The sequence below is a fragment of the Gobius niger genome (assembly GCF_951799975.1).
Source record: "Gobius niger genome assembly, chromosome: 16".
In the NCBI taxonomy this organism is placed as follows: Eukaryota; Metazoa; Chordata; class Actinopteri; order Gobiiformes; family Gobiidae; genus Gobius; species Gobius niger.
In genome coordinates, this window is record NC_136867.1 from 14,739,740 (window position 1) to 14,767,128 (window position 27,389).

The 27,389-nt window shown below is 41.0% G+C and overlaps 1 protein-coding gene across 1 annotated transcript in view; it reads right to left on the minus strand.

The window, feature by feature from the left end:
* Positions 1-27,389, minus strand: part of alk (ALK receptor tyrosine kinase) — a 423,524-nt gene that overhangs the window by 129,128 nt on the left and 267,007 nt on the right. The window contains exon 4 of the mRNA XM_079573064.1: positions 13,190-13,394. Coding sequence (XP_079429190.1) covers positions 13,190-13,394 — 205 coding nt within the window. The remainder of the gene's footprint in view (positions 1-13,189; positions 13,395-27,389) is intronic.

A 27,389-nucleotide genomic window follows, 5' to 3' on the forward strand; every position in this document is an offset into this window, starting at 1 on the left:
GATAGTTTGTGGAAGAATTTGGTCTTTAGTCATCCTGTTTTCACTCAGGCTTTAAAATACTTGCACTGTAGCATTGGGATTTCAGGGGAGAGAAGCAGTCTATTTAAAGCTAAAAGCATTTGAGCTCCATCTCATGACATCAGCAGGAACAGGACATTTTGAACACTTCAGATTGGCTCCTGAAACATGTATGAATGAAATCAACAACTCCAGCTGTTTTCATGATGGAGCAACACTGTAGCAACAAAGCTCAAAAAGTCAGTTTATCATATCACAGGATCTGTAACCCACTATGAGTATATATGGAATTTCTAAGGACAAAAAGATCAAACAAATTAATTAGATTTTCTATCAGCCTGATCTTCTCGCAAAGATTAAAAGCTGAACAATCGCCTTGACTGATGTCTATCATCTTTTTTTTTTTTTTTTTTTTTTACATATTCTGTGTTATCAGATGAGCCTATCCTTCTGATCACTGTACCCTTGGAGGAATTTTACATTTATAATTTATGCATTGAATCATGTGGCATAATCTTCACTCCACTTTCATTAAAATGGATATATTGTCCACATGTATGTAGCCCATATTAGCCTGTGCTGGCGTAAACTGGGCAATCTGCAGCTGGTGGACCATCAGAGCAATGGAGTGTTGTGAGATAATCAACATATGTGATTGCAGCTCAAGTGGCCACTACAGGGGTATACAAGCCTTCGGCAGAGCTGGCTGTAATGACCATCTGTCTGCAGATACGAGCCAGTGTCAGAGCATCAACACAAACAGCTATAAGATCGCACAGCTGCGCACTTGTTTTGGTCATGGGAGAGTCAAAACATCATTTAGTTAGGAAATGAACATCAACATGCATCTCGGTTTGGCGGCTGCATGTTTGGGAATGGCTTTTGGATGTATACAGAATATGAAGGAAATATTGACTCTGACCTTTGATGGTTTCCATGACACCAGTTTGAGCTTAGGCACTGCTAGAGTAGTTTCCTTCAATAAGTCAATGTGTAAATATATTTGACAACGTTCAAGGTGTTTGAAGTTTGTGAAATGTTAGACTCACAAGTCAAAATGTATGATGCCGTATGACAAATGCTGAGTAACAGCATTTTGGACACCTCGTGGATCCCATTAATAATTCTTTTAAATACAAATTCCAACAGGAAACATCCATTTCTTGACAAAAACAACCAACCTGTTGTGATTACCCATTAACTTGGAGCAGTTTGGAGAAGGTGACACGACCAGTGGTTTCTGAAACTTTTCATACCAAGTTTGCCTCATAAAATATTTGACCCGCCAAGGACCACAAGGCCTTGATCATGATCAAATCAGGATCTAAACTGGACATATGTATGTCTAAAATGGGTGCAAGCCATAACTTAAAGCAGTACTAAGTAACTTGTTTACCTTAATAAATCCTCTCCGTAGTCCCTCTGGGGATAATACAAGCGTTGATGGGATGATTGGGGGGTCTTTCATCTCCCGCTGGTGTCTCTGGCCAGAAAACCGTGCTTGCAACTTCCCTGCACCGGGTCGGAGTCACCAACACACACTAATGAAATCAAGAAGAAGAAGCTAACAGGCTAACAGGCAAAGCTAACTGCGGGCTAGCACCACTTTAACAGTATCTACAGCCAAGTTTGAGGGAAAAAAATTATCTCCATTGTGTAATTGGATGTACAATATCCCTCTCTTCACCTGCTTCAGCCCTGAGCTGTCCTGTCTAATAAAGCTTGCAGAGTTTTGTAATACAATCAAAGAGGATAAGACAGATGCATTTAATTCAACCTAATTGTAAAACCAAGGGCAAGTGAAACATAATTTAAACCATTGTCAGAAAAAAAAATCTGGGACCTAAGATACACGCTATAGACACATTTTACTATGTACTTTAATATGGAAATGATGACACAAATTAGGATAAATTAACAACACATTTAACTCACTCTGCCCCGCCATCGGTGCTTAACACAAAAATTCCTCCAGCCTGTCATTAAGCTGATTAAAGTCGCTCTCCATATTCGAATAGGTGTTATTTTAGCATTGTCATCTCCATTTGGGGATTGAGGTCTCGGTAATCACAGGTTTTCCATGCTTCGGGACACGTCAGCTGCTGGAGTGCTCCTGAGAGGCACCTGGGACCCAAAGTGCCATTCTAACAGATGGCAATGCCGACTGGAGCACGGCCTGATTGGAGGTGATTACACATCTGGAGGTGGCCAACAACCTGAGGCCGCACCAGATCCTCCATCGAGACCTCTTATCGAAAACCATCACCCAATGTGCCGTGGACTGTAATGGTGTGTGCGATTATGAGCTGGAAATTGTTGGCAATAAAGTAGATTTGAGTGGTGCCATGAGGGTTAGCGAGGAGTGGAGGGTTTGGAGGTGATGCCAGGTTAAAGGTATCTGTCCAAGGTGCTGCTCTGGACACCTGTTCTCTGGAAGTCCGCCCGGAGCCTTCCTCTAATTATCACTGGTCTGTATAATTACACTGAGCACCAGAGCATGCGTGTGGGGGTATAGGAGTAAATAAATGTTGACTTAAATGATTTAATTCATGAGATGTTTTAATATTTACAAAGAATTAAAGGCGCTGCATCCCATAGAAAAGCAACACCTTACAAACCCCCATTTGTCACGGTTTTGAAAGAAAAGAAAAAAAAGTATTTGGACTCAGATCTGAACTCAATTAGATATCTATTCCAAGTGCTAATGTTGAAGGAGCCTTTACCCAGTGGTGTGCCGTTAGGGCCAGCAGGGCCTCTCTGCGAGCCCTGGCCAAATGAAGAAAAAAGAAATGTATAATGTCTTAATAGTATGTTTGATTTGTAATTTATTTATATAATATACAGTTGAGTTTCTTATATTGGTATAGTTGAGGGGTACCTGAAACTCCCTACTCAAAAAATGCCTTAAACACCTCTGGGGAGCTGTTCCACCTCAGGACCTGCTGTACAGATTGCGATACCCCTGTGTTGTCAGGCCGCACACATGATTTGAAACTCAGAATTGACAGAATTATCAGCCAATCAAAATTTGATGTATAATGGCAGGGCGCCCCCCAGGGCCATCTCAGCAGCTACCCCTTTGCTCTCCTCGCCTGGGAAAACCATTAATGTAACTGCACATGGGCAAGCCACTCAGAACAAGTGCAGCTCAACTAAACCGGATAACATAACATTTCTCTTGTGAAATGTCTAAACGAGGCAAAATTAAGTGGATTTATTAATTGCGCATATTTGCTGCCACTTCCAGCGATACGTGGGCGCTTGGTTCCCCGGACAGGAGAAGTTTCCCCGCGTCAGCAGCTCTGGGACTCAGGCAGGGAAGCTACGGGGCTACGAGCACTAAAAGGCATCCCTGGGCATCCCAAATAGCACTAAACTGTAAGTCTAGTATGTTTTTGTTGCTTTGGATTTTGCGGTTTGATTGATCTCTGGATGAATCGCTCTGTTTCCACGTTATAATGCGGTCACCTCCGCCTGTCATGTGTCGCATGTTTCCGTATACTAGTACGAGTGTTCCAGAGGCACTGCAGCGTTGGTTTGCATTGATACATCCTTAGGCGAACAAATTCCACGCAAAAAAAATGTTCTATCCATACGCCTATTGTCGATCAGTTTATATGCGTTTGAGTGAGTAAACCCAGGTTGCTAATGAAGGCCCTGGCTGAAACCCCACGGCATGCCACCGCCTTTACCTTCAACAATGATGAACAGCTAACTGATCTTCACAAACTGAAAAAGCATGGGTGATAATACATTTTCTCTGGTCAATACAGTATTTCGCCTGGATTTGTTTCAGCTTTTCAACCATTATGATTAAAGTTTGGAGATAATAAAACCTCCCTATGGATATGCCCACCTTCTGACCCTCCTCTTCAAAGGGCCAGTATCCAGTGCCATAGGTCACATGTCCTCCCTGTCCATCACATGACCCTGACTAACCCTAACTAACCCTACAACCACATGGTGATCCATTAATGAAGTGTCACCAAAGCTGTCTGTAGCTGCATGAAAAACAAAATACTGCACTTATAACTCTTTTGCTTTTAAGAGATTGCGCACACAGAGCAAAATCACAACCATATCTAAATCAAAGTTTCATTTTGATTCTTCACATTCGGGTGGATGCTTAAATTGATCCGACTTGCATGACAGCACCCGAGTGGCTTCAGGCAAAAAAAAAAATGAGCTAACTACAGACAGCATGAGAAGAGAGTTTTTTTTTTGCTTGTTTGTTTTATTTGTGGTTTGGTGCAGTGTCAGGGTGACAGTTGACTAATGGTTTACTGGTTTTCTGCCTAAAGCCAGAGATAAAGTTCTAAAAGCACTCCTAAACTCTGCAAATGTAGTCAGAGCCTTAATGGTGTCACAGTGTTAAACTCTTTAAACACAAAAGCAAAAGCTACAACAAGATGAGGGTTCAGCAGTTAAGCAGAGTGGTAATGAGAGGGCTACCAAGGCTGTGTCATACCAGCAAAATAAAGTCTTAGTGCAAACATAGCCAACATCCAAAGAACTGCATAAGAGAGTTATTTCTTGGGTGCACCCTGGTCCAGCGGGTAGGACTGGGATTTGACAATGTTCAAATCCCAAAATCTGGAGTATTGCGGGCACAATTTAATGTAGGCATGTGGTGATTGACAATAAGATTTATTATTATCTTCGCAGAGACATACGCAATAAGAGATCCTCCATAGCTTGTAATACAATGTAACAGAGCATGAAATTAAAAATAAATGAAAAGTCTATCTAAAAATGAAAGCTGAATGGATTGAGTGGTGTATTATTGGCGTATTATAAGTCATTATTTGTGTCTGTATATATTATCCCAATCAACACACCAAAGTGGAAATTGCAACAAGCTCTCAAAGTTGGGTCCTCCCACAATGCCCCCTCCAGCCAATATCTCACTGCCAGGCTCCACAAGACAAACTTTCTTATAACAGTATGGGCAAGTATAAATAATTCTTCTTCACAATGCATTTGAAGCGATGGTTTGGTGCAAGCTTGAACGGTACGATTTTTTATAGTGAGAAATGCGCCGCCTATGCCCAGAAGTGAGACTAATGCACCTTATATCGGTGGGCCAGACAAAGAAAGGGGAGTAGAGGGAGAGAACGCTCTTTATCTGTGCATTTGCATTGATGTAAACTGCCTATCACAGCAAAACGGAGCCAGGGATTCGCAGCTTTGAATGGTGGAGTTTGGAAAATGCTTTTGCCACAGGTGAAAACTCAAACTCACTTGACAGAGGGAAAATCTAGGCCAGTGTTGCTTTTTCTCCCCCTCCGCTCTCTCCCAAAAATCTCCTCTTTCTCTTTCAATTGTGCAAAAGTTGGAGCTGACAGGATGTATAATACAACTCAGGAACAGTGATTAGAGGATTTGGGATCAGAGGTAGGTGCTTTGGTGAAATGCACTGGAACTTGTCTGGAGGGGAAACAAGAAGGTGAAAGGGAAATGGAAGCTAAAAAGTTAGGATGAAATACACAAAAGAGTAAAAAAAAATGCCGCATTTGCAATTTGGATTTGCAAAGTTTATGACTCAGGGCATTAGTGTCTGGAGCAGGTCAATGGGGCAATCTGGTTAGAGTATGTGCTTAGACCTCTGCAAATGTGTTCTGATATGCATGTCTTTTGAATGTTACTTCTTCTCCTATAGACGTATAGACCAAAATGTAGAAATTGAACTGAATCTGGATATTAAAACATAAGTTGCAAACCTGATCGCGATCCCAGTAGTTGTCCGAACTGTCACAGTTATACATTTTCCTGAGAGTAAACTGAAAGTATAATCCAAACAGATCATTAGCACTATCAGAGAAGAAAGGGTGACGGAAAACATAAACACAGCAACAAACGCGACTTCATCTGAATCTCCGGCTGAAATAACAACAGGTAAAAGACCAACAACTGTTTTGCACCTAATTTGAACAGTGTAGCTGTTCAAATTTTCCAGGTAGAATGGAGATATTTTTATATTTAAAATAAGCGTTCATTGTGTATGGAAAAAATAAGTTGATAATTAATGCCGGAAAAGCACGTTACTGATGAAAATCCAGAGAATATGTAATTTCTTTGTGATCAAATGTTTAAAAGATGTATAATCAGCTCTACAGCAGGCTAAAATCAGCTAAATCCCATCACAGTGCTTAGGGCTAAAGTTCCGTTGGACCCGGAAGTAGAGCGATGACATAATCACTTAACAAACGTATAGCCATGAACTGAAAGGTTTTTAAAAGCAAACAAACAGCTAGCTTACATGAGCTAAAGACATTTGAGACCTGCAAATGTCTTCTTCTGAAACACTGAAGAGGCCCCAAGAGCCCACACACCTGCAACACAGAGGCGCTACGGGAAACAAAAAAGGGACAGATGAGGAGGTATCTGGGCAAGACTCTCAACTAAGCCACACATGCCTTCTATCCCTATTGTTCTGGCTACTGGACGTTCACTGGAGAATAAGAGAGATTAACTGCTAGGCTTTTCCCAGACGATGGTGAAAGACTGTTGTGGAGCGGAGGAGGCTGCGCAGGAGGAAGAGGATCGAGAAGGTGGAGCAGCTGACCAGTGCAGGACACCATGCTCTGAAACAGGGACGAACCCAGGAGGCGCCTGGGTTGGCCAACAGTGGCGGCGTGCTCAGTCGCAGCGGCACCTGAATGCAATTTCGTCGTACTATTGCACAAGGAGAAATAAAGCACTTACTTACTTACTTATATGATCAGGAAATCCATTTTTTTGTAGACATGATTCATACACAAGGCAATTCAAAGTGCTTCACAGTTGCATACAATTATAAGAAAGCAAATCCACTGAAGAATAGAGTGATCTTAAATAAAATACTTCACTTCCTGGTTGCCCCTTATTTACTTTTAAATGCCTGACATACAACAGCAGACAGGCTGTCAGGATGCTCCCTTGGGTACATTTGACTTTTGCACCGCAGTAAACCACAACAATGCCTCCTGAAAAATCCTTTCTATAGGGACCATGTATTAGTCTATGAAAAATAATACTATCTGGGGAGACTGTGAGAGGACTGTTGGCTAAGCTCAAAGTCTTATTTGCATTTGAAACAGACAAACACAGCAGTGATGGCAGCGACACAGAAGCACCGGGGATGTCAGGGAAAAATAGATGTTCTCTTCCAACAGTCACCGAACAATCACCCACAATGCAGCGCATAAACTCTTTGGCACCCCGCTCAGAGAGTTTAGTCTCATTTATGGCTTTATCTTAATGTCATTATACAGTATCTATTCCAGCATGGGGAATTGTCCAATTACTGCACTGAAAAAGTATCTGTGTGTTTTTGCTAATTGTTTAAGAATAATTAAATAGTACACATATGCACGGGCCAAGTTAAAGTTTGTTTTAAAGTAGAGTGTTTTCGCTGCTCCTTTTGGTCAGTTTTCAAAATTTACACTTTGAAAGGAAATGTCTACAGTGTGGGAGTAGATAATAAGAGAGTGTTAGAAATGCTCACTTTAATGCTGTGCTGTAAGCTGCAACAACCTGGCAACCTGGCAAACAAATGCAGTACTTTTTATCTGTTTAATCTATTATTATCAATACTTATTGTAAATATAACATGGATATTGAAGGATTAATGGAACATTAGGGAAATGGAGGAAAAGCAAGAGACATTCAGCAAATTGTCGGGAACCAGACTTGAACTCACTGCAGCCTTGTTGGACTGCTTGTTTCACTGCATTTACGGTACATCTACCAATATCCCATCCAAAGAGCAGCATGAAAATTACTGTTGTTATCATTATTCAACAGTGGGCTACTCAGAAGGCAGGTGCACATCCGGTGACTAAAACAACACGAATGCGCAAATTACTAAAGATAATTCCATTTATGGAAATAGTCAGTAAGTGAATTGTCAAAACAGAAGACCCAGTGACAAGTTTGACGGCAGAAAAGTTTCATTTGGAAAAAACTAGCAAAGTTGTAGCATCACAACGACATGTGTGCCATCTGTCCACTGTGTCCCCACTGCAGTCCTGTCCTTGAGACTTTATGTGCGATTAAAAGGAGAAAAACTACTTCTCGCCTTTGTCTCCTCGCTTAAACTCTTGCACTGTATAGTGCCATTACATCTGGCAGCTGTCCCAGACGCAGCAGCTGGGAGCCCCATCAGCCTTGGCCTGCAGTGACCACGGCCGCAGAGAGAGAGGTTCAGATTGGGCCAGTGCTGAGTGAACTGGAGTGGACAAGAGTCTGAAGGAGAGAAGCACATCTCCTCCTCAGATGCTGCTGCAGCCAAAACAGGTAAAGGCCCCGGCTGGCTACAAGGGATTAGAGTAAAGCGCGCTGGGCAAGTTTGGGAACATGTAGAAAGTTTTACAAAAATAAACAGCATTAAGAAGAGATGGAACAATAATGTAACAATATCAAAGTCTGATTATACTGACAATACTGTACTATTTTTAAGTAATATATAATAACAAAAATCTTATCTTTCCAACATTACCTCCCATTAATAGTACATGTACAGTCAATAACATTTTTACCTTTTACTCTGTACACAGAGATTTGGATATTGTATAGTACATACTGTATATGTACATTTTTAGTGGTGCAGAATAACGGATGTATATATTATATGAACTAGAATTTTGATTGAAAAAATCTCTGATCAGACATGACAGTGACTCCCCGTCTACGTGGTTCTGACAACAAACTGTGTATCAGCGTCTGTTGCCTGCTCTTCTTTGGACCCTTTTCCACCAGAAATATCAATTTGCACCTTTTTTTGTTTGTTTAAATCTTAGTATATAGTGCACTTGTATAATTATGTGCTCTTTTCCAGATAACTTTGAAGATTTTCTTTTCTAAATGAATCCTTATAAGCTATAGCCTGGAGGCTGTGTTGTTTAAATGCTGTACAGCCTTGTGGGATTCAGTAATTAAATGAGCATCTCAGGGTCCAACACATTGCTAGCAGCACATATTTCCACATAAGTCCCAAAAGTGCAGTGTCCTTTTGCTGACATTCATATAAGCTCTCATTGACTGAATTGGATCAAATTATGAAGTGCATCTTCACATTAGGGTTAAGGGGCTATTAAAATACTCAGTACAATAAGGGGATATTAAAATACACTCAATGTGAATCAAAGTTGTTTAAAAAGCAGCTTCAGTTTAAAGTACTATTTAAATATATTAAAATAATCAAATTATTATCAAGGCCAAAATAAACTCAGTTGTACAAACTTAAGGGAATGTTACAGCTACCAAAGGCCAAAAGTGGAAGATACTTCTCCTTGTACTAATCCTCTCATTTTATGCATTTTATTGTTGTTCTAAAAATATAATTGCAAAACATTTGATTTCTCTAATCGGGAACAAAAGAACAACTGCAAAATAAAGTCCCATGAACTGTTGTGGGTCTAATGGAGAAACTTTGGGCCATAAGCAGGGCACACTCTGAATTAAATTTCATCAAAATTTCTCATAGACTGAAATGACTACTGAAAATTGCTAAAATGATTGGAGTCGAACAATTTGTGTGGGCTGGCCAGCATGCAATACAAATTTGTAACACTACCGGCATGTTTAGGCCAGACCCAATTCCAAGTAAATTCAAAGTAATTTCACAGCTTGCCTGCTGTAATGACATCTTCCAGTGGGTACTGGGACTGCCAGCTTCAACTTTAATGCCCCTGCTTTGTAGTAATGCTCAGAGACTTGCTCCTTTATTACAACACAGCCACTCTGTTGAAAGTAGAGGAGGATAAAGCTGGGACAGTGCCTTGGACTTTTGTGTATGGACAATCCCCTCACATATGATGCAACGTTCATGAAAGTCTCTTTTTTGACGTAGTTTGGGGGGGAAATGTCTTGAATGCAGTGAGCATATATGCATAGACTGGTGCATCATGTAACTGTTACATGCATACAATTATTTGAAAAGGATCAATGCAATTCTTTTCAGATTCATCAGACAACTACTACTACTACTACTACTATTACTGCAGCTGCAATGTGTTACACATACAGTTTGGTAATGGCCAGTCTAAAGCAACATTTCAACTCACCACAACTTTATTACCACAATCCTCTACCACAAAGTGTAACCAATGACATGAAATGAACAAATATATTCAGATAGAAAATTACTGTAGCTCATAAATCTTTCCTAAATTCTGCCTCTCGTAAATAAGTATGCATTGCCCTAAAGAATATGCAAAGCAGCGCGCCGGCCTTTTATTGCGAGGCATTATACATTCACCTGAGCCTGTTTTTGAAGCTGCACTTGTTAAATGACCAGTGTGTAGAGGGATGTTTTCTTTCCCACTAAGGTAGCTCCAGCTCCTACTCCGACTATTGATTCAGGCCAGCGTGTCAAAACACCGCATTAAAATGCAAAGGCAAGGGCACTGTTTGGCAATTAGTAACCCTGCCTACACTCACAATGTCTCACCGCACCTATGATTGCATGTACTTTTTATATTCTTCATTTGTAACACAGAGCTCCCTTTGCAACTGCGGGAAGCTCGGGACTTTGACGGAGCGCGCCGCGTATTGGGAAGCGGCGGAGATGGCGTGGGCGGACCGTCGCCTCTGACTACAAATGAGAGGCACCAACGCTGGCTCTGCCTGATCCGTCACACATGTAATGAATGCTGCTCTGCTACGCTCCCTCGTTATTCAAACGGTTGTGCACATCTACTCCTACAAGCAGGCACAAGCTAGGACACACACACAGGTATAAAGGCTGTCATTCTGATGTGGCCAATGCCCCGGAGAGATCATGCTGACAGATCAAATATGCCAGTCTTGGCTGGTCTTGGAATGTAAACTCTTATAGAAGGCACATACATCAATGTTCTTTTTTTCATAGCAGCATCAGTAGGTCGCCTTGCTTAATATATTCATGTGTTCATTTGTTTAATCAACTTGGACAGTACACATTACTTAACATTTCTGTAAATGTGTCAGTAGCAAGTTTTTAACTGTTGTCCATTGCACGGTGTGTAAGTGCAAACACCAGGCCATACATTTGTGTGTTGTGTTTTTTTAAAAGTTAAAGTAGAGCTAAGTAACTCATGCCCCCGAGACGCCATAAGTGTCTCTGCAGATGTCCTAGCATGTTGCATTTCTTTTACTCATTTGTCTGTGACAGTAAATACTACACTGACAGAAAAGACAAAGGGAGAGAGGGATATTGTACATTGTGCCACAATTACATAATGGAGATAATATTTGTCACTCAAACTTGGCTGTGAAGACTGTTTAAGCGGCGCTAGCCGAAGCTAGCTTTGCCCGTTAGCCTGTTAGCTTCTTCTTCGTGATTCCATTGGTGTGTATTGGGTCTCCGGGTCGGAGCAGGGAAAGCTGCAAGTGTGGTTTTCTGGCCAGAGACACCAGGGAGAGAAAGACCCATCAATCATCCCATCAACACTTGTATTACCCCCAGAGGGACAACTGAAAGGATTTAGGTAAACAAGTTGCTTAGTACTGATTTAAGGTTACACAAACGCATAAGACACATCAAGACATCGATAACATTTAAATGTTTGCTCTGGAAACATTCAAGTGAAAAGGCACTGGCGCATGGGGAGGTCATGCTGCTAAAAACAGGGACAACATTAAAAGATGAATACAGTTATAAGCTTTATGTACAAAGCAACACCGAAATTGTATTGCAATGTTTTTGTGAGGTCAAAATGATCCTAGCCTTGACAGTCCTCCCACGGCTACACAAAAACATAAAACATGCACTATACAGTTTGTTCATTTTTATTGGTAAGTAAGAAGAAGGTCCTCGGTCTGTATCACTAACTTTGTTAAATTTGCATGTTTGCCAAACAGACTAATTCCCCAGCTCGGTGCAGCATCCTGGCTCATAGTTGACCTTGTAGACTGGGTTAGATGCAGGAAACAAATTAAAACAACAACAGGCGTTCTCTTAATTTGTTCTCGATAGTAGGCTATGGTTTCAATTTACATGACTATATTATGCTATGCTATTTTATGTCCACAAAAATCTGATAAAAGTATGTCAAAATATACAAGATCTCCCGAGTCCTTGCCTTCATCTCAATAGGGCTACCCTTGATATAAAATGAAATAAAGCTGCATAAAAATGACCAAAAATTTAGTTCAAGTGCGTCTATAGCCTCTCTCCTCACGATACCGTTCTTTCACAGTAGTTGAAAGGGTATGTACTGTACAATACAACTCTGCATTGCATACTTTACAAACTCAAAAGCGGCAGTACCTGAAAACTACTCCATTCACTGGAGTTGGACAATTTCTGCGGGTTGGCCAGTGTGCAATACAAATGTGTAACATCACCAGCATATTTAGGTCAGACTCTATTTGACAGGAAATTTTGAGCAATTTCACAGCTTCTCTGCAGTAATAACAATGTAGTGGTCACACAGAGACTGGCCTATTACATATAAGCAAAAGATGCTTATTAATGATTTTAATCAAAGAAAAGGTCTGTTATTTTAGCAGCTTAATTCATTCTTCATTTGTTTTTCTATATTTCAAAATACATCTTAATTATTATGTAGTAATGAATGAATGAGGCATTTATGCAAACAACATGTCTCAAACACTGAAAAATCTGTAAATCCACATAAAAAGCCGCTTCAATTGGAACCCCATGTCAGACTACATTAACCTCCCGCATCACCCTCACTAAAAACATTTACATTTCTGCAAACAGAACCATTGTACATGGGCATATGGCCAAAGTCAACACCCCTAATAACAGACCTCTAGCCATTAATTGTACTGCTTCTAACCTTGACAGCTGTATAAAACATGAATGCGAAAATTATGTCCAAAAGGAACCTAGAATTAGTGGACCCTGGTGACTCAATACAGTAAAGCATTATGCAGAAATGTTTTAAAACGCTGTGACATCTGAGAGGGTACACTTACTGATGAAACAATGGGTGATCTATGACAAGGCAAAGGAACAAATTCAAGATCTAGAAGACAGTGAGTGGAAAGGTTTATGCGAGTAGGGACAAACCTTACAGAGGGTCCAACAACACTTAATAACACTCCAAAAGTCTGCAACTGAAGCTAACTTCTAGCAATGGATGAATATCATTGGCAGGGCAGGCACTAAAGTTACATACTATTCCATTCCATTCAACCCTAAATTGCTGTTTGGTCAGAAAAATAGACTGGATGAACCTACTCTGTGATGTGTTGCAGCGTGTCGGTAGAGAGGAGCAGCAGAGGAGGCTTGTCCCTCTCAATGAGGTGGATGGTGTAGTGCCCGCTCTGCCGGGGGTGAATGAGCACGGCCAGGTCCAGACTGCACTGTCCCTGACCCACCCACAACCAGGGACTGATGACCCACAGGCCCCCCAGCGCCGTGCTGTTCACCCACAGGAACTGACCTGGAGGAGAGAGAAACACATGCATGGTCAGTGTATCAATGAGCATGCTGTACTACAGATCAAATAAAACTAAAATAATAGAAGATCAGGATCAAAACAAGGGTAAAACGGAACAAGATGTCTGATAAAGACCTCTGTTTTTTTAATTTGTATTGTGGTATCTTGTGATATAATCGCCAAATATGATGACAATAATTTGGCCGTATTGTACAAAAAATAAAAAAATAAAAGAGGAATCGTTGAAATTAAACCTCAATCAGTGTGACTTTTATAGGCCAGAACTGTTACAGTCTTTCAATGAAGCAGGTATAGCAAGTGTTTTGGAAAAGCCCGCGATTCCATAGAAAATTCAAAAATGTGCAAAACTTGGTGGTAGAGCTCTTTTCCAGATATGTAATAAGTGTATTTTTCTGACTGCGGCGGAAGGCATTAGCGCTCTGTTGTGAGGTGCAGCATCTCAGATAATGACGATCAACAGCACAGTACAGCAATGTGACAAGACATGAGTTTGAAGTTTTGGGACAATAGCAGACAGTTGATGAAAATGCATGAAGTTGAACTGCTTTGTGATAAAGCTCCCATTGGCGTGACAGCGTTGTGGAAATCAAAGCCTACTTTCTTCCTCGCTTTGATAGGAGCCCCATTTCCCTTTTCAAACCTATTGCGCTCATTCAGGCAGGAAGTTCATCACAAGCTGCAGAGTGTGTGTGTTCATATGCGTGTGTCCGTGTGTGTGTGTGTGTGTGTGTGTGTGTGTGTGTGTGTGTGTGTGTGTGTGGTGATGTTGGGAAGGCACACACAGAAGTCAACTTGAAAGGAACCCAATTCATTTTTAATGTGCACTGTTAAGAAAAGCACAGTGTTGATGAGCAGCTAAAATGCACGGCAGGAATATGCAGCATAAATTATTTTTTATTGTTCTCCAGAGCTTTTCAAACGGAGCTGCCCTCACCAAAGTGTGGATTTGGTTTGCCATTACAATGAGGCAGGTACAGTTTATTATGGATGTGCTTTTTGGGCTGTTTTTGTTTACTGTAGTGTTCACTGAGTCTCCAGGGCTGGATTGTAGAAACATTTCAAACAATTTCTTTGACACACTTTGAAGATATTGCTTGTGGTATATAGTGCCACATAAAACCTTTTTTTTACGATATTATGTGCTGTAAAACAGTGCATCTTATAAACAAATGCAGAAGCAGACAAATGAGGTGTCTTGTAGGCGGAAGTAGAGAAGCTACATTGAGGTCATTTTTAGAAAAGGTGGGAGAAGGGAAATTCTACAATGCTGAGAAACATCACCTCAATGCTCAAGTCATACATCAATTTCCTTTCCAGTTATAGGTAATTTTGCTTTAGTGATACAAATTACGCATCCAAAAGAAATGACAACTGGTCTGAAACAGAGCATACCATATTCCAAGGTAGGACAGAGTGCAGGAACTAAACAGCCTCTGCACAAGAGAAAGCATCAACACCACAGGGAGAGCAGCAGTGATCCACATTCAGCTGTAAACCTCCATCTTACTGGAAAGCCACTATCCACACTTTTGACGATGGTGAGGTTAAAAATCTAACTAAAGAAAAACTAATAATAATAATAATAATACCTTTAATTTGTAAAGCACTTTACATGAAATCTCAAAGTGCTACAGCACAAATAAAAACTGTCAATAATAAAAAACTGCAGTCCTGAACCTTCTCCTCAGGAAAAAAGTCCTGTTGCTTGTGTTTCTTATATTTGATTAATAAGACTCTGAAGTTTGAAGAAGTAAAACATCCTCAGCTCAACCAACCCAGCCCAGTCAACAATACTTAAACATTTCTACAATGAAAACTTGACAACTGAGAGCTTCCACAAACAAAAGTAACGTAAAACAAATACTGTGGAAAGACCTATGTACTCTTCTGCTCATACACACGCATAGAAGAAAAAAAAAGAAAATCTGACTACTTGCCTAATTGCTGTTTTCTATTCAATCGGAGAATGCACAAATGATCATTCCAGAACAAATCAACGCTGCAACAGAGAAAGTGTAATTCCATTAGCAGATATGTGTTGCAGTCGTACCTGTGATCACTGCTGCCTAACAGAGCTTGATGCCCTCATTTAATGCACCATGAGGTTTAGTTCAGCTGACTGTCGGCCTCCATCTGCATACAGCAACAGGCTCATCCCGTAGAGCGTACGCAGCGAAGACAGGGAAAGGGTTTTGATATTGTGGTGCATGCAATTACCATAAAATACTGCTCTACGTACAACTTGGATTTCCATGGAGCACAATGAACCAAAAACCAACCAACTCAATCCAGGTGTAAAGAGGTTATAAAATGGTTTATGTTTCACTGGACATAACTGGATCAAGCCATTAACTGTTGATCTCCGACAATAGGAAAGAATGCCTTGAAACGCCGGTCAAACTCGTACTTGAAAATGACAAAGTGGAGGTGATCCCCGTGGCCCAACAAAAACAGTAACAGCTCAATTACCCTGTCTGATCAGGACCAAATTGAAGACACTTTTTGCATGACCTGAGGCACTGAGCAGCAGAAAGGAAAAACACCCTGAACTTTACCAAATACTCTTGTGCGACGCCTTACATATAAAGCAGATTTCTGGTCCAGTGACTGATGTGAACAAAGCTCTAATAACAAATGCTAAATGATGATTACCACTACTACAATACGAGCGATCGCGATGTCGTCACATCCGTTGGCCGTGGTAGGCATTTTACATTTTCATATTTGATAAACATTTTATTAAAATCCTATAATCAGCAAAAACATTGTCCACGAACAGGGCATTGCTTCTCTTGCGCTGTAACAGATCTATCATTTTATAAAACCGAGTTAGAGGCCTGTATGCATCAGCTGCCTACCAAACATCCGGCGAAAATTGCGGAAGTAAACAATAACAGCGATCGCTCGTATTGAACCTGTTTTTTCGCGGTGTGCTGCAATCACTGGACCTTTGTAGTGATTCATATGCACCAACGGTGACACATCAAGCCTGTGATTATTGTATAACCAAACACATACATCGCTTTATGTTTATCCATTTTTCTCTTGCAGTGACTTCATTTCAACAGCATCCATTTCTTGCCTCACTCCTGAACATCATAATCGTACCTTTAGGATATTTCTGCAACTCCCAATAACAGAAAAAAGACCCTCAAGGCAAGATTGAAGTTACTATGCCACTGTGTAAAAAGCTGGTGCTCAGATTCATTGACACAGAAGTTCCCTCGAACCCTCTCCGCGTTACCTGCTCCTATGCCTTTAATAGGACATAGACTTGTGCCCACAGCTACAGGCACACATGCGTTGACTGTCTGCCTGTGCACAGATCTGATTAAGGAGGTGCACGGGGGACAGGCCATCCTTCCGTCCTTGTAAGTAACGATTTACAGAGGCTGTAACTGCTACAAAAGCTTCAAATAGCCATGGTGGAATGAAAATGCAAGTGTAACAGTGAGGTATGTGAAAGGTTACAGCCATACTTTTCCAATTACATAAAAAAAATATATAAATTGTTGATTTGGAGAAAGTTAAACTTAGATGACTTCTATAAAGACATTTCATTTGGTGCTCCACTGATAAAAGTGGGTAAGACATTTCGTTCAGCTGTAGATATTTTTTGCATTATTTCTTTGCCAGACATAATTAGCCTTGAATCATCAAAGACACTCATAAAGCGTTCTAATGCCGCTTCAAAAAATGAAAGCTTATTTTCTATTCCCCTAACCTTTTAAATCAGTTTCACAGCGGTTGTCCGGAGAAGATGAGGGCTGCGGTGACTTTGAAACAGTCCGTTAAACAACGACATCAAATGGACTGTGGGCCTATAAATACTAATATCACTTTCAGTGCTCATGGATTAACCCAATGTGAAGTGCTGTAACCGAGTTCTTTATATCCAAAGCCAAACACTGAACACTGAATAAGATGCCATAAAGTGCGACAGTGAAGGGTCAAAGCAGGTCATTCTTGGATTTACTTAATCCAAATGTCAGTGGTGTGCGTTTCAATTTTCTAGCGGGTATACTGTATTTTTTATTGAAATAAAAAGCAATAGACCTATAGGATTGTTCTTGTAATTCACAGGCTGTAGCTAGGCTATATAAGGCTGTGGGACTGAAGCCAAACTGAAAACTTAAAGGAATAAAGCCCAGTCTGCTTTCACCAACCCCTCCACCACTCTCCAACCACCGGACTCTTTCTCTGTAGAGACAGAGAAAGAGAGAGAGGGATGAGCCTGTCTCCTCTCTCGTCTTCAGGGGAGGAAATAGTTTGTTGTGAAGTCTGGGACGGACAGAAAGCGCAAAAATAACACTACGCAAATGAGTGACACGTATCTTTGCCTAATTTGTTGTGTTTATACGGTAATCCTGCAGGCTGTCTCGTGGTTATATGGCGTATACCTACGTATCACGCAGACTACACCACTGCTAAATGCTTATAAATTGCATCTACGTGTAACACCAAGATTCTACTCTGATCTTTATTTGGGTCCTAAGAAAATCACCAACACTTCACAATTACTGTATTTATTAACATGACTGTTTGATGCATAATTACCCCGACATTTTTACCAAACTGAAGACTGGACTAGTCGCATAGAACCTCAACCAAATGTACACTCTGAGGTCTGAGGCCAGCTCCGACTGAAGTGTTTTTAAATGAGAGCTCCAGTACAACAAGGAATTTTGGATTGCACAGGTCAGGGGTAAATACACAATGCACAACCCTCTGATTTCTGTGTTTGTATATAGTAGCTTATAGTTCTGTGGCACCTCGGAGATTGCCTTTACCCGTTCTCAAAAATGTCATCCCAATCAATGGTTTTGTATAGCCATTCGTAACAATACAACCAAAAGCTCTTACCTGCACAGCCCATTCGAATTTTACAAGTTTTTACAGGTCAAACACACACAGACACAAGCTAAGGGGATGACTGCTGGCAGAAATGGAAAAGCAAGCATTGGTTTCATTATGTGCTAGGGATTTCCTATTGCGAGTCATAGGTTGCATGAGAGATATTATTCTGATATTGATTTTTACTTGAGCTGATCCTATTATGGCTCTGGGGCTGTACGATCCCCATTTTACCATACATATAAATGAGGAGCATAAGAGATTTATACAGTATGTGGGCAAGTAGCCATGGCCAGAATACTGTAGTTACAAAAAAAAAAAAAGTATATTTATTTTCACTCTGCAAAGTCATTCCTTTAACAGCAGTGAGCATCCAAACACTGACACACTCACTCCTTTAGGAAGGGCATCCAAATAACCCCTTCCCCCACGAGACAATGTGATCCAAACCGCAGGAAAGAAACCTCACTGGAGATCGGAGAGCGTCAGTGCCATTACCAAACCTCCGGGCTCCGACCAAACCTCTGAGCGCGTGGGGGCGGAGCCTGTGCATGCTGAAGTTGGCCCAAGTTATAACAGCTGAGGGACATGCACAAAGAACTGGGACACTACTGCCTTTGTAGTCAAGACAAAAAGGAATGCATGCATAAATTAGTACATCGTCTGAGCTAAAACAAAAAAGAAAGAAAAAAAAAAAAGGTTTGGCAGCATACATGCATTGAAGTCGCATCTATGGAGGCTTATTATGCAGAAGGTATAGCTTGATTGGTCCCACTGAAATGTTCTGGGTGGAATTCTGCTTCTTATTGTTGTACGATAAAAAGACATTATATAAAACTATAGAAAAATAAATAAATGAGGAGCCACAACAACTACAACAGTATTGCTGAGTCTTTTGCTTTCTCATGCATAAAGCAGGAGGACTTCACGTGGTTTCTTCTGAGAGCCAGTGTCAACTTGGGGGGTAATAAGCATGGCGTGTGCATGTTGTTTGCATGCTTAATTCATTTAACCAGATTTGTAACACTCAATTAGTTTATGTTGCTTGCTTCACCTGGAGGTGGTGCACGTGTGTGTTGATGTCTGCTGTACAGTATACACGTGGGGGATTGAGTACAGACTGGAGCTAAGTAGAGCCAGCAGCCTCTCAGCGAGCTAAAAGGACTTGAAGGATTGCAGTCCTCTGGGGAAAGTCAACACTTCCTTCTCGTGCCAACACCTCCAGCTCTCCACAACAACAGGCCTGGGAGAGGTGATACTCTGACTCAACCAAGCACAGGCAGGAGGGAATGTCAAGGGGGCCACACCAGGGCGAATGTGGTTCATGGGGTTATATGGGAATCCGTTTTTAAATGTTTAGAGAAAACTGAACGATTGCATCCCAAGACACCATTTTCACAAAGATAAAAAAAAAGACAAAACAAAAGAAAGTTAAAGTTGTCATTGTCATGTTTGTAGAGATTGATTTGTATTATCCTTTTTGTAGAACAGCTGGGCCCTCAGATCAGCAATTAAATTAAATTAGATTTAATAGTCATATCTGGATAACGCTATTTGGCAACTATACTATTAGCCAGTGCAGTGAATCATGGGCAAAAAACAAATTTAGCTCAATTTAATCTACTTTTTCCCACATACACATTTTATGCGCTGAAAATGGTGTTTGCTATATGAACACTATATACATACTGTATTTGTAATTTGTTAGATTTATGGATGTATTTCTGCCACTCTGACCTGCACCAATCACTCAGTCACTCACTGCATTTACACTGGCAGCCGGGTGACGTGTCTTGCCCAAGGACACAATTATTGAACTACTGACGATTGGATCCAAGGACAAATGCTTTTACAAACTGAGCTAGTGTTGCCTAATAACAAGAAGCACTCAAAGAAACCTCTGCCAAGGCATTACAAATCCATTTTGTCCTAAACCTTGCTAGCAGACCAACTGTCTGAAGAAAGCAGTCTAATAACAATCTCATCAAACACGACTTTTTAAAAAGGATACGTTTTATTCTAAAGCATCATTTAGGGGCTATGAATCCCACTGATACTTTTCCAGCAGAAGAGTTTGTTCCGGTGGGGAGTCCTCTAAAGGCTGTGCAGCTGAGGAGGACGAGAGGAGATAGTGCTGAATTAGTGCACACCCGCATCTCCAGAATGAAATCAGCTGTGCCAGGCCTCAGTCACGCTCCACAGACTCCGCTGTTTATTATCACACGGCAGCCATCACTTCTCACTACGGTGACAAATTTACCAGCGCTGCGGCACACGGACACATGCTGGCTAATACACTCATACACAAGCATTCATTTATTTGTACGCATGGCCATGCTCTTCCTCACTCTTCACTTTAGTACAATATTTTGACCTCAAGCACAGACTCTGCCATGTGGCCGAATTATAGTCACATAATCTCTGGGGGTAATACAAGTGTTAATGGGATGATTGGAGGGTCTTTCATCTCCCCCTTGTGTCTCTGGCCAGAAAACCACAACTTCGCTGCCTCCGGGTTGGAGCTACCAATACACACTAATGGAATCACGAAGAAGAAGCTAACTGGCAAAGCTAACTGCAGGCTAGCGCCACTTAAACAGTATTTACAGCCAAGTTTGAGTGAAAAAAAATATCTCCATGGTGTAATTGGATGTACAATATCCCTCTCTCCCTTTGTCTTTTCTGTCTGTGTAGTATTTAAAAAACATAGCATGCTACGACACCTGCAGTGGCACTTATGGTCTCTAGGGGCATGAGTTACTTGGCTCTGCTTTAAGTTGTGTTCAGAAGAATCGATGTGTTAGTGTTGTGCTGCTAATACCTATAGATGTCCAGCTAAATCACCTAAGCTTATCATTTGGTCAGAAACAACATGTGTGTGCTTTTTGTTAACATCTGAATGAATAAAATTAAATAAACCCAATACAAAATAAATCTTTACTGCTAATAAGTATGTCAGCTTTTGCACACAGATGAAATGACATTGACAAGTAAAACAAATCAGAGCTAATAGAGCTGACAGGTGAGGTTGTTATCATAGGAGGCGAGTCGCCCAGTCTGTCAATCAAAACTTAATCATCAGTGAGGCTTCAAAATGAAGGTCCACATGTTGAGCTGCGGGAATGACAACTACATCTGCAAAAGTAAACCATTACAATCAATATGTTGTCACTGAGACAAACAGTGAAGAAACACAAGTGTACATAATTATCCCTGAAGGGAAACTAAAACTTTACAGCAACACACTGTAAACCTTAAACATATTGTAATGAAGGACACATACTTGCAGTTGATAATAGCTGAAGTATTACACAGACTGTAGCAGCTACCACCACTTTTACAAAAAAATACCGTTACGTACATCTTCATCTATTTCGCTCTAATGTGGCAGTTTGATTTAGAGACCGTAATCAAAAGTGTATTTCTTTGTTGAAAAATATTACCCTAAAATAGCAACATGATAAGCAAGTATGTTCATTTGATGATCTCTGTCACTATTTGATATTCAAGTCCATTAAAGCATATTTAAAACCCTTCCAAAGGTCTGTTGTGCATGCATGTTCTTACTCTCACCCATCCCTATTCCTCTGTAGCCAGTGCTAAAAGACAGCACACACAATAGGCATTCACCAGCTCCAAACGCTCTCATCCACACAGACAGTGAAAGCTAATTTAATTAGCTATCCTGCCAAACAGCCGCTTCTTTAATTACTTGTGGCTGCACGGAGCACTGTCTTTCACAGCTGCAGAAAAAGAAACCCACGGTTGCTCTTAAATAAAGGCTGTGCCATATATCTATCTAATAGCCATTATTCAAAACTGAGAGTAAACGGTGTCAAAGAAACTTACATTCTTTACGACATAGAAGTCAGTGATGCAAACAAAGAGTCACAAAGCCTTTCTGTGTTCCAAGGAAAAGATAACATTCCGCTTATTAGAAAACTGGTTTGTTATGGTTAAGTCGTCATTTCTTCTTTCTGTACATGTTACATCGTTTGATCTTTCTTTCCTTTTTCTCTTTTTACAACACTTATTTTCACGCTATTTTCTCAATATTAGTTGTAGCATAATGGCAGCGATGTGTTCCAGCCCTTCAAGAACCACTGACATACTTCGTTGCCATGACACTCTCTTAAAAAATCTCCACATTAGTGCTTTGGGAGGTATAAAAACACCAGGCAAGGTGGCAGAAATAGAAACTTTTTTTTTTTTTTTCATCTGGCCCTCCAACACAAGGCTGCAATTACAAAGGCACAGAGAATTCACATCGTATGGCACCCGCCTATGATTACCCATCCACTGCTGCGACGGCGCTTATACCAGCACTTTATTGATTCTTGCGTTTTCCTGATGGAATAAGACACTCCTCTACGGGGGTGACGGTGAAGGAGCTGCAAAGAGCCTGACCAGCTCCATGCAGGATTACTGCTAACTGCACTGTGCCAAGTCCAATGGTAAGGCTCATAGTCAAAATGGATATGTCTTCTAAATGGAGTCGTATGCAAAACTCAGTTTATTCATCTGGGCCATACAGCGAAAATAGTCCGCTCTTTCACAGTCCGGCAAAGTCAGAAGGCCACATATTGTGCATTGCTTTCATGTCGAGTGATGGATAGCGCTTGATAATCTTGCCGCCTCCGTAGTTTATGACTGATTGGGAGAAAATGGAAATCAAGAGTTCTCCAAAGAATATGCTGTAGGAATTGTTGGTAACAGCAAAATCTGTTCGGAACATTGCAGATAACCACAGCCTGTTTCAACAAAGTCACAAATCCTGTTCCTTGCGGTTCAGTGAATACTTAACACACTTACCAAATATAACCATACACTGTGACAACCCAATATACAACGTAATATGCAAGTTGTTAAAGCATATTAAAGCGCCCAAAAATTGACAAACGGCAGGATTCACCGGACCAATCTCGGCTTCACAAAAGTCTCCGCTAAACCATTTCAATACCGTTAATTAAAACTGTGAATTTCCATCGCACAGTAGCCAGAGAAGACAGAGTGCTCGAGGCTGCACGCTCCATCAACGCGGCTGCTGAATGAGTCTCTGGTCATTTGCTGTAATATATTCTGCCTTTACAGGAAGCACTATATATTTCTTTACACAGTCCGTGCGGTGCAGTGAGCTGGGCCTAACCCCGGAGGTCTCCATCCATCTGTGTTGCTGCGCGTTTTAATGTGCTCCTCCGAGAGCCGCTCATACCTCTCCATGCGTCTCCACCACTGTCCATCCTCTCCTGTTTGTGGGAAGAAGAGGAGAATGTGATTGCCATGGCAACCCACTCTGCATCGTCTTCCTTTCGCCCGTGTCTGGATGTATTAGGCTGTAGTGAATTTCTGCACATGCACAAAGCCCGAAGAACGCGGCGAGGTCAGGGGTCGCAGCGCACAGAGAAGTGGGCAATACCTTTGATGTCATGCCAATCAATCTCGCCAGGACTTCTATACCCACATAATATAAAGTACGAAAATGTTAACGGTGCAGAGATGGGAGAAGAGCGTGAGATTATTATCTAGCCTTCAGATAAAACTTAAAGGTGCAACTTTTATGTAGATTTCTATGTTTTATATCGGTGCGTATTTGACCTTGTAGTGACCCGGCGGCTGCAGTGGTTAGCATGGCGACTTTACCTTCCATCCCAGTGGTCTCTAGGCTGTTACAGGACGAATTGTTAGGAAGGTTTTCTCTGCTCACAATACAATTCTGCATAAAAAGTTACATAATGGCTCTTTAAATACATCTAGAATTCTGAAATGATTGCATGGCTGTTTGCATATTGCATATTTTGACATATATTTTCAATTTGTAACAGCTTTTTTTTTACCTAATATGTACCTCATGTGATAAAATCTGAGGGTCAAAAAGTTCTTTCTGCATAATATTACACTTTATTGTCCTAGAGTGACCTATCAAAGGCAGAACAATCCTATGGCAGCGCTTGGGGACACACCTCGATTCTCAGAAGGATCTAGCTACAGTCCAAGTCTGCTCGGCTTGTTGGGAGGTGGCAGAGGAAATGGGACCATGCAGAGGCAACCCACAAATACCTGAGCCTCTGAGATTTGTTAATACACTGCAAAAATGAAAAATGCAAGTATTTAACCAGCACATGGCCAGCAGCTACAGAAGCAAATGGTAAATGGTCTCAACTTAGCGTTTTTCTGCCTTCATTAGGCCCAAAGTGCTTTTCAGCAAGGAACCAGTCACCCATTCACTCTCTCATTCATACAAGGCAAGGTGGGTGAAGTGTGCACCTTCAGGAGGTGGGACTCGAACCCCTGACATTCCGATCATGAGACGACCCTCTCTATAAACGGTTTTCTCGGTTCGTTAATAATCTGACCGAGAAAAATACAGGCCTATGATTTGACTAATGTGCTGGTATGTTGAAAAGCAAACTTAAGATACCAGTTTGCGATGAACCAGCATAGCCTGTGGTTTTCTTGACAACAGCTTGCTCTTGATTGCGCTCACCACTCCACCTTTGGCTGCAGTTGCACTCGGTGGCTTGACACACTCTGGCAAATGACACGCAACCTGCAAGTCAGACACATCCACGGACTCTCCTTTTCGGCTCCCATGCAAGCGGCATCTCCAAACAGCTTCACTGTCAATCTGGCATTTAGCGCCAGCACTTGATGGACACTAATAGGAGCCCCCGGCTGCTCCACTATTACCCTAAAGACTATCCCTTGTCAGTGAGAGTGTGATCAGTTGCTTGATCAAGGGTGTCTAAGTACAGGGCGGATTGATCCGGGCGCTCTTAAGACCAGGCGAGCGCAGGTGGGCTGTCGAACGAGAGGAGACCACATTCATACCTGGGAGTGGAATTTTAAATAAGGATTAAGTGAAGTATGTGGAAGCCCGAATGCACACAGTACTTCACAAAGAGAGGAACGGGGTAATTTGTTCAATGGCTCTCGATGTTTACCATTTTGAAATGTACCAGAAGTTGACTTTTTCCACCCCCTTTTTCACTGTTTCAGCCCCAGGCCTCCAGCTCCTCCATTTTAGCCATAATACTTATAAAACTATTTGAACGGAACACTTTCACATCAAATGTTTATCACATGATCACATCTTTTTGTTCACAGTTAAATTACAGCCATTTTGGTGTAGCATATTTGACTTCCTCAATAAGGTTGGCAGAACGGTTCCATGTACTCCCCTTACAGTTTTGTTTAGTGTGACTAATTTGGAGTGGGCACAAAGTAAATATTAGGTACATTAGGTATATTGGCCTGGAAGATGATATTTATGTGTTGGAAGTCAGACAAACCCCTTCTTTTGAAATGATGGTTGAAAATCCAATAGAAAGTCTATGGGAAACTGACCAAATACTTTTTCCCCCACTGTATTTCATCCATCACAATGTTGGCCAATCCTTTATCTTTTTTGTTGTTGTACTCATGTGAATTATGTTTAGTTGGTTTTCTTAATTTAAAAATAATACATATATGTAAAAACAAAAACAAGTGAACACTTTCAATATTATTTAATGTTTATGGTGCCATGGTGCTGAAATGCTAAATGTCTGCAAATGTTTGGTCGTTTGGTCCTGGTTTAGTGCTGTTCTCTCAGGATTAACTTCCATTAGTTCATAGCCACGTTTATTCTGCCTTTACTAGTGTGTGAGAACGAGCTTTGCAGATAGCGAACAGTCTCCAATAAAAACCAGGAAGCGTCTTGCTATATAGAGCTCCACAGGCCCACCCACTCGTGGTCACGTGTCGGGGTCCGACATAAAAAATCCCATGTATTGTTAGCATTGACTTTTCGAAAAAGTCAATTATTAAGAGTTTAATGGCACGACGTCGGCCAGTCAGCTATGTGCTAACTACCGACACTTGCGCGGGTATTTTACAAGAAAGAAACAAACAATACTTGAAAATACGACAAAATTACTTTTATAATTTTGCAGTCTATAACGTTTTAGACAAATCTTCAATTTTACCTCGTATGTTTCATGTCCATGAGTTAGCACATTGCTGATTAGCCGGTGCCGTGATGTTAAACTCTTAATAGCTGACTTTTTTCGAAAAGTCAATGTTAATAATACATGGGATATTTTGTGTCGGACTGTAAAACTGTAGCATACAGAAACACAAAGAATACATATTACAATCTTATTAGGGCAAACAAACAATGTAAATATAGAGAAGTAACTTAGAGTAAACAAAAAAAAAACGAAAAAAACATGCATTAGCGAGCTCATTAGCACGATGCTAACGGTACTAGCGCCTAATATATTCTTGCAAATTACGAATTGGAAACATGGAAACATACTTACAGACAGATATTTTAGTAGGGCCAAAATAAAATGCTACAGGCTGACACACTGGAGTTTTACGTTTATAATAGATCCATGAGTTTGACTTTCTGCAGGACTGCTAGGAACATGACTGAACTACGGAAGCTCTGCGAGGACAAAACACGAGAAACTGAAAACACAAATAACTCTTCCCACAAGGGGGCAGTGCAACATTTATATATTACTTATAATGGCTAAAGGTTTAGGTCATGTTTGTGTCATTTTTTCTCAAAGTGTTTTGCATTGGAGAAGCATCCATCCATCCATCCGTTTCACATGCTCACAAGCACTCCCACAAATAATGTCTTGCCTAGGGACTCAGGGGTGTAAAAACAGGCTGAACTAGCAACTTTCAAATGAGTGGTAAACGGGAAGAAGCTTCCGTTTGACGTAGAAAATATAACGATTTTGTTTGGAATTCAAGCAATTTAAAACCGCCACATTTGCATATATCAAACCTCCCCATTTCCCCTTAAGTGTTAAGTGTAAGTAGGGCAGCTGTTTTTGAACTCCCATCACTGTCTTATTTAGGCGATGCCCCTCTTATTTCTGGCATCTATCTTTCCTTGCTGCAACACATTATCGTCAAATCTCGTTCCTCTTCTAATCGCTTTTTACACCATCAGCAACTCTGACAGTTTTCCCACTATCTTGGCCCCTTCCTCCCCCTCCCCTTGCTCCTGGGTTTCCAATTTCTGTTTGCGTCCAATCTTCTTTTTTTTTGCGTCATTACCATCTTCACTTTTCTTAGGCTGTCACACAAACTTATGCCTCTGTCACCGCCGGCTGTTTCTCCAATTCC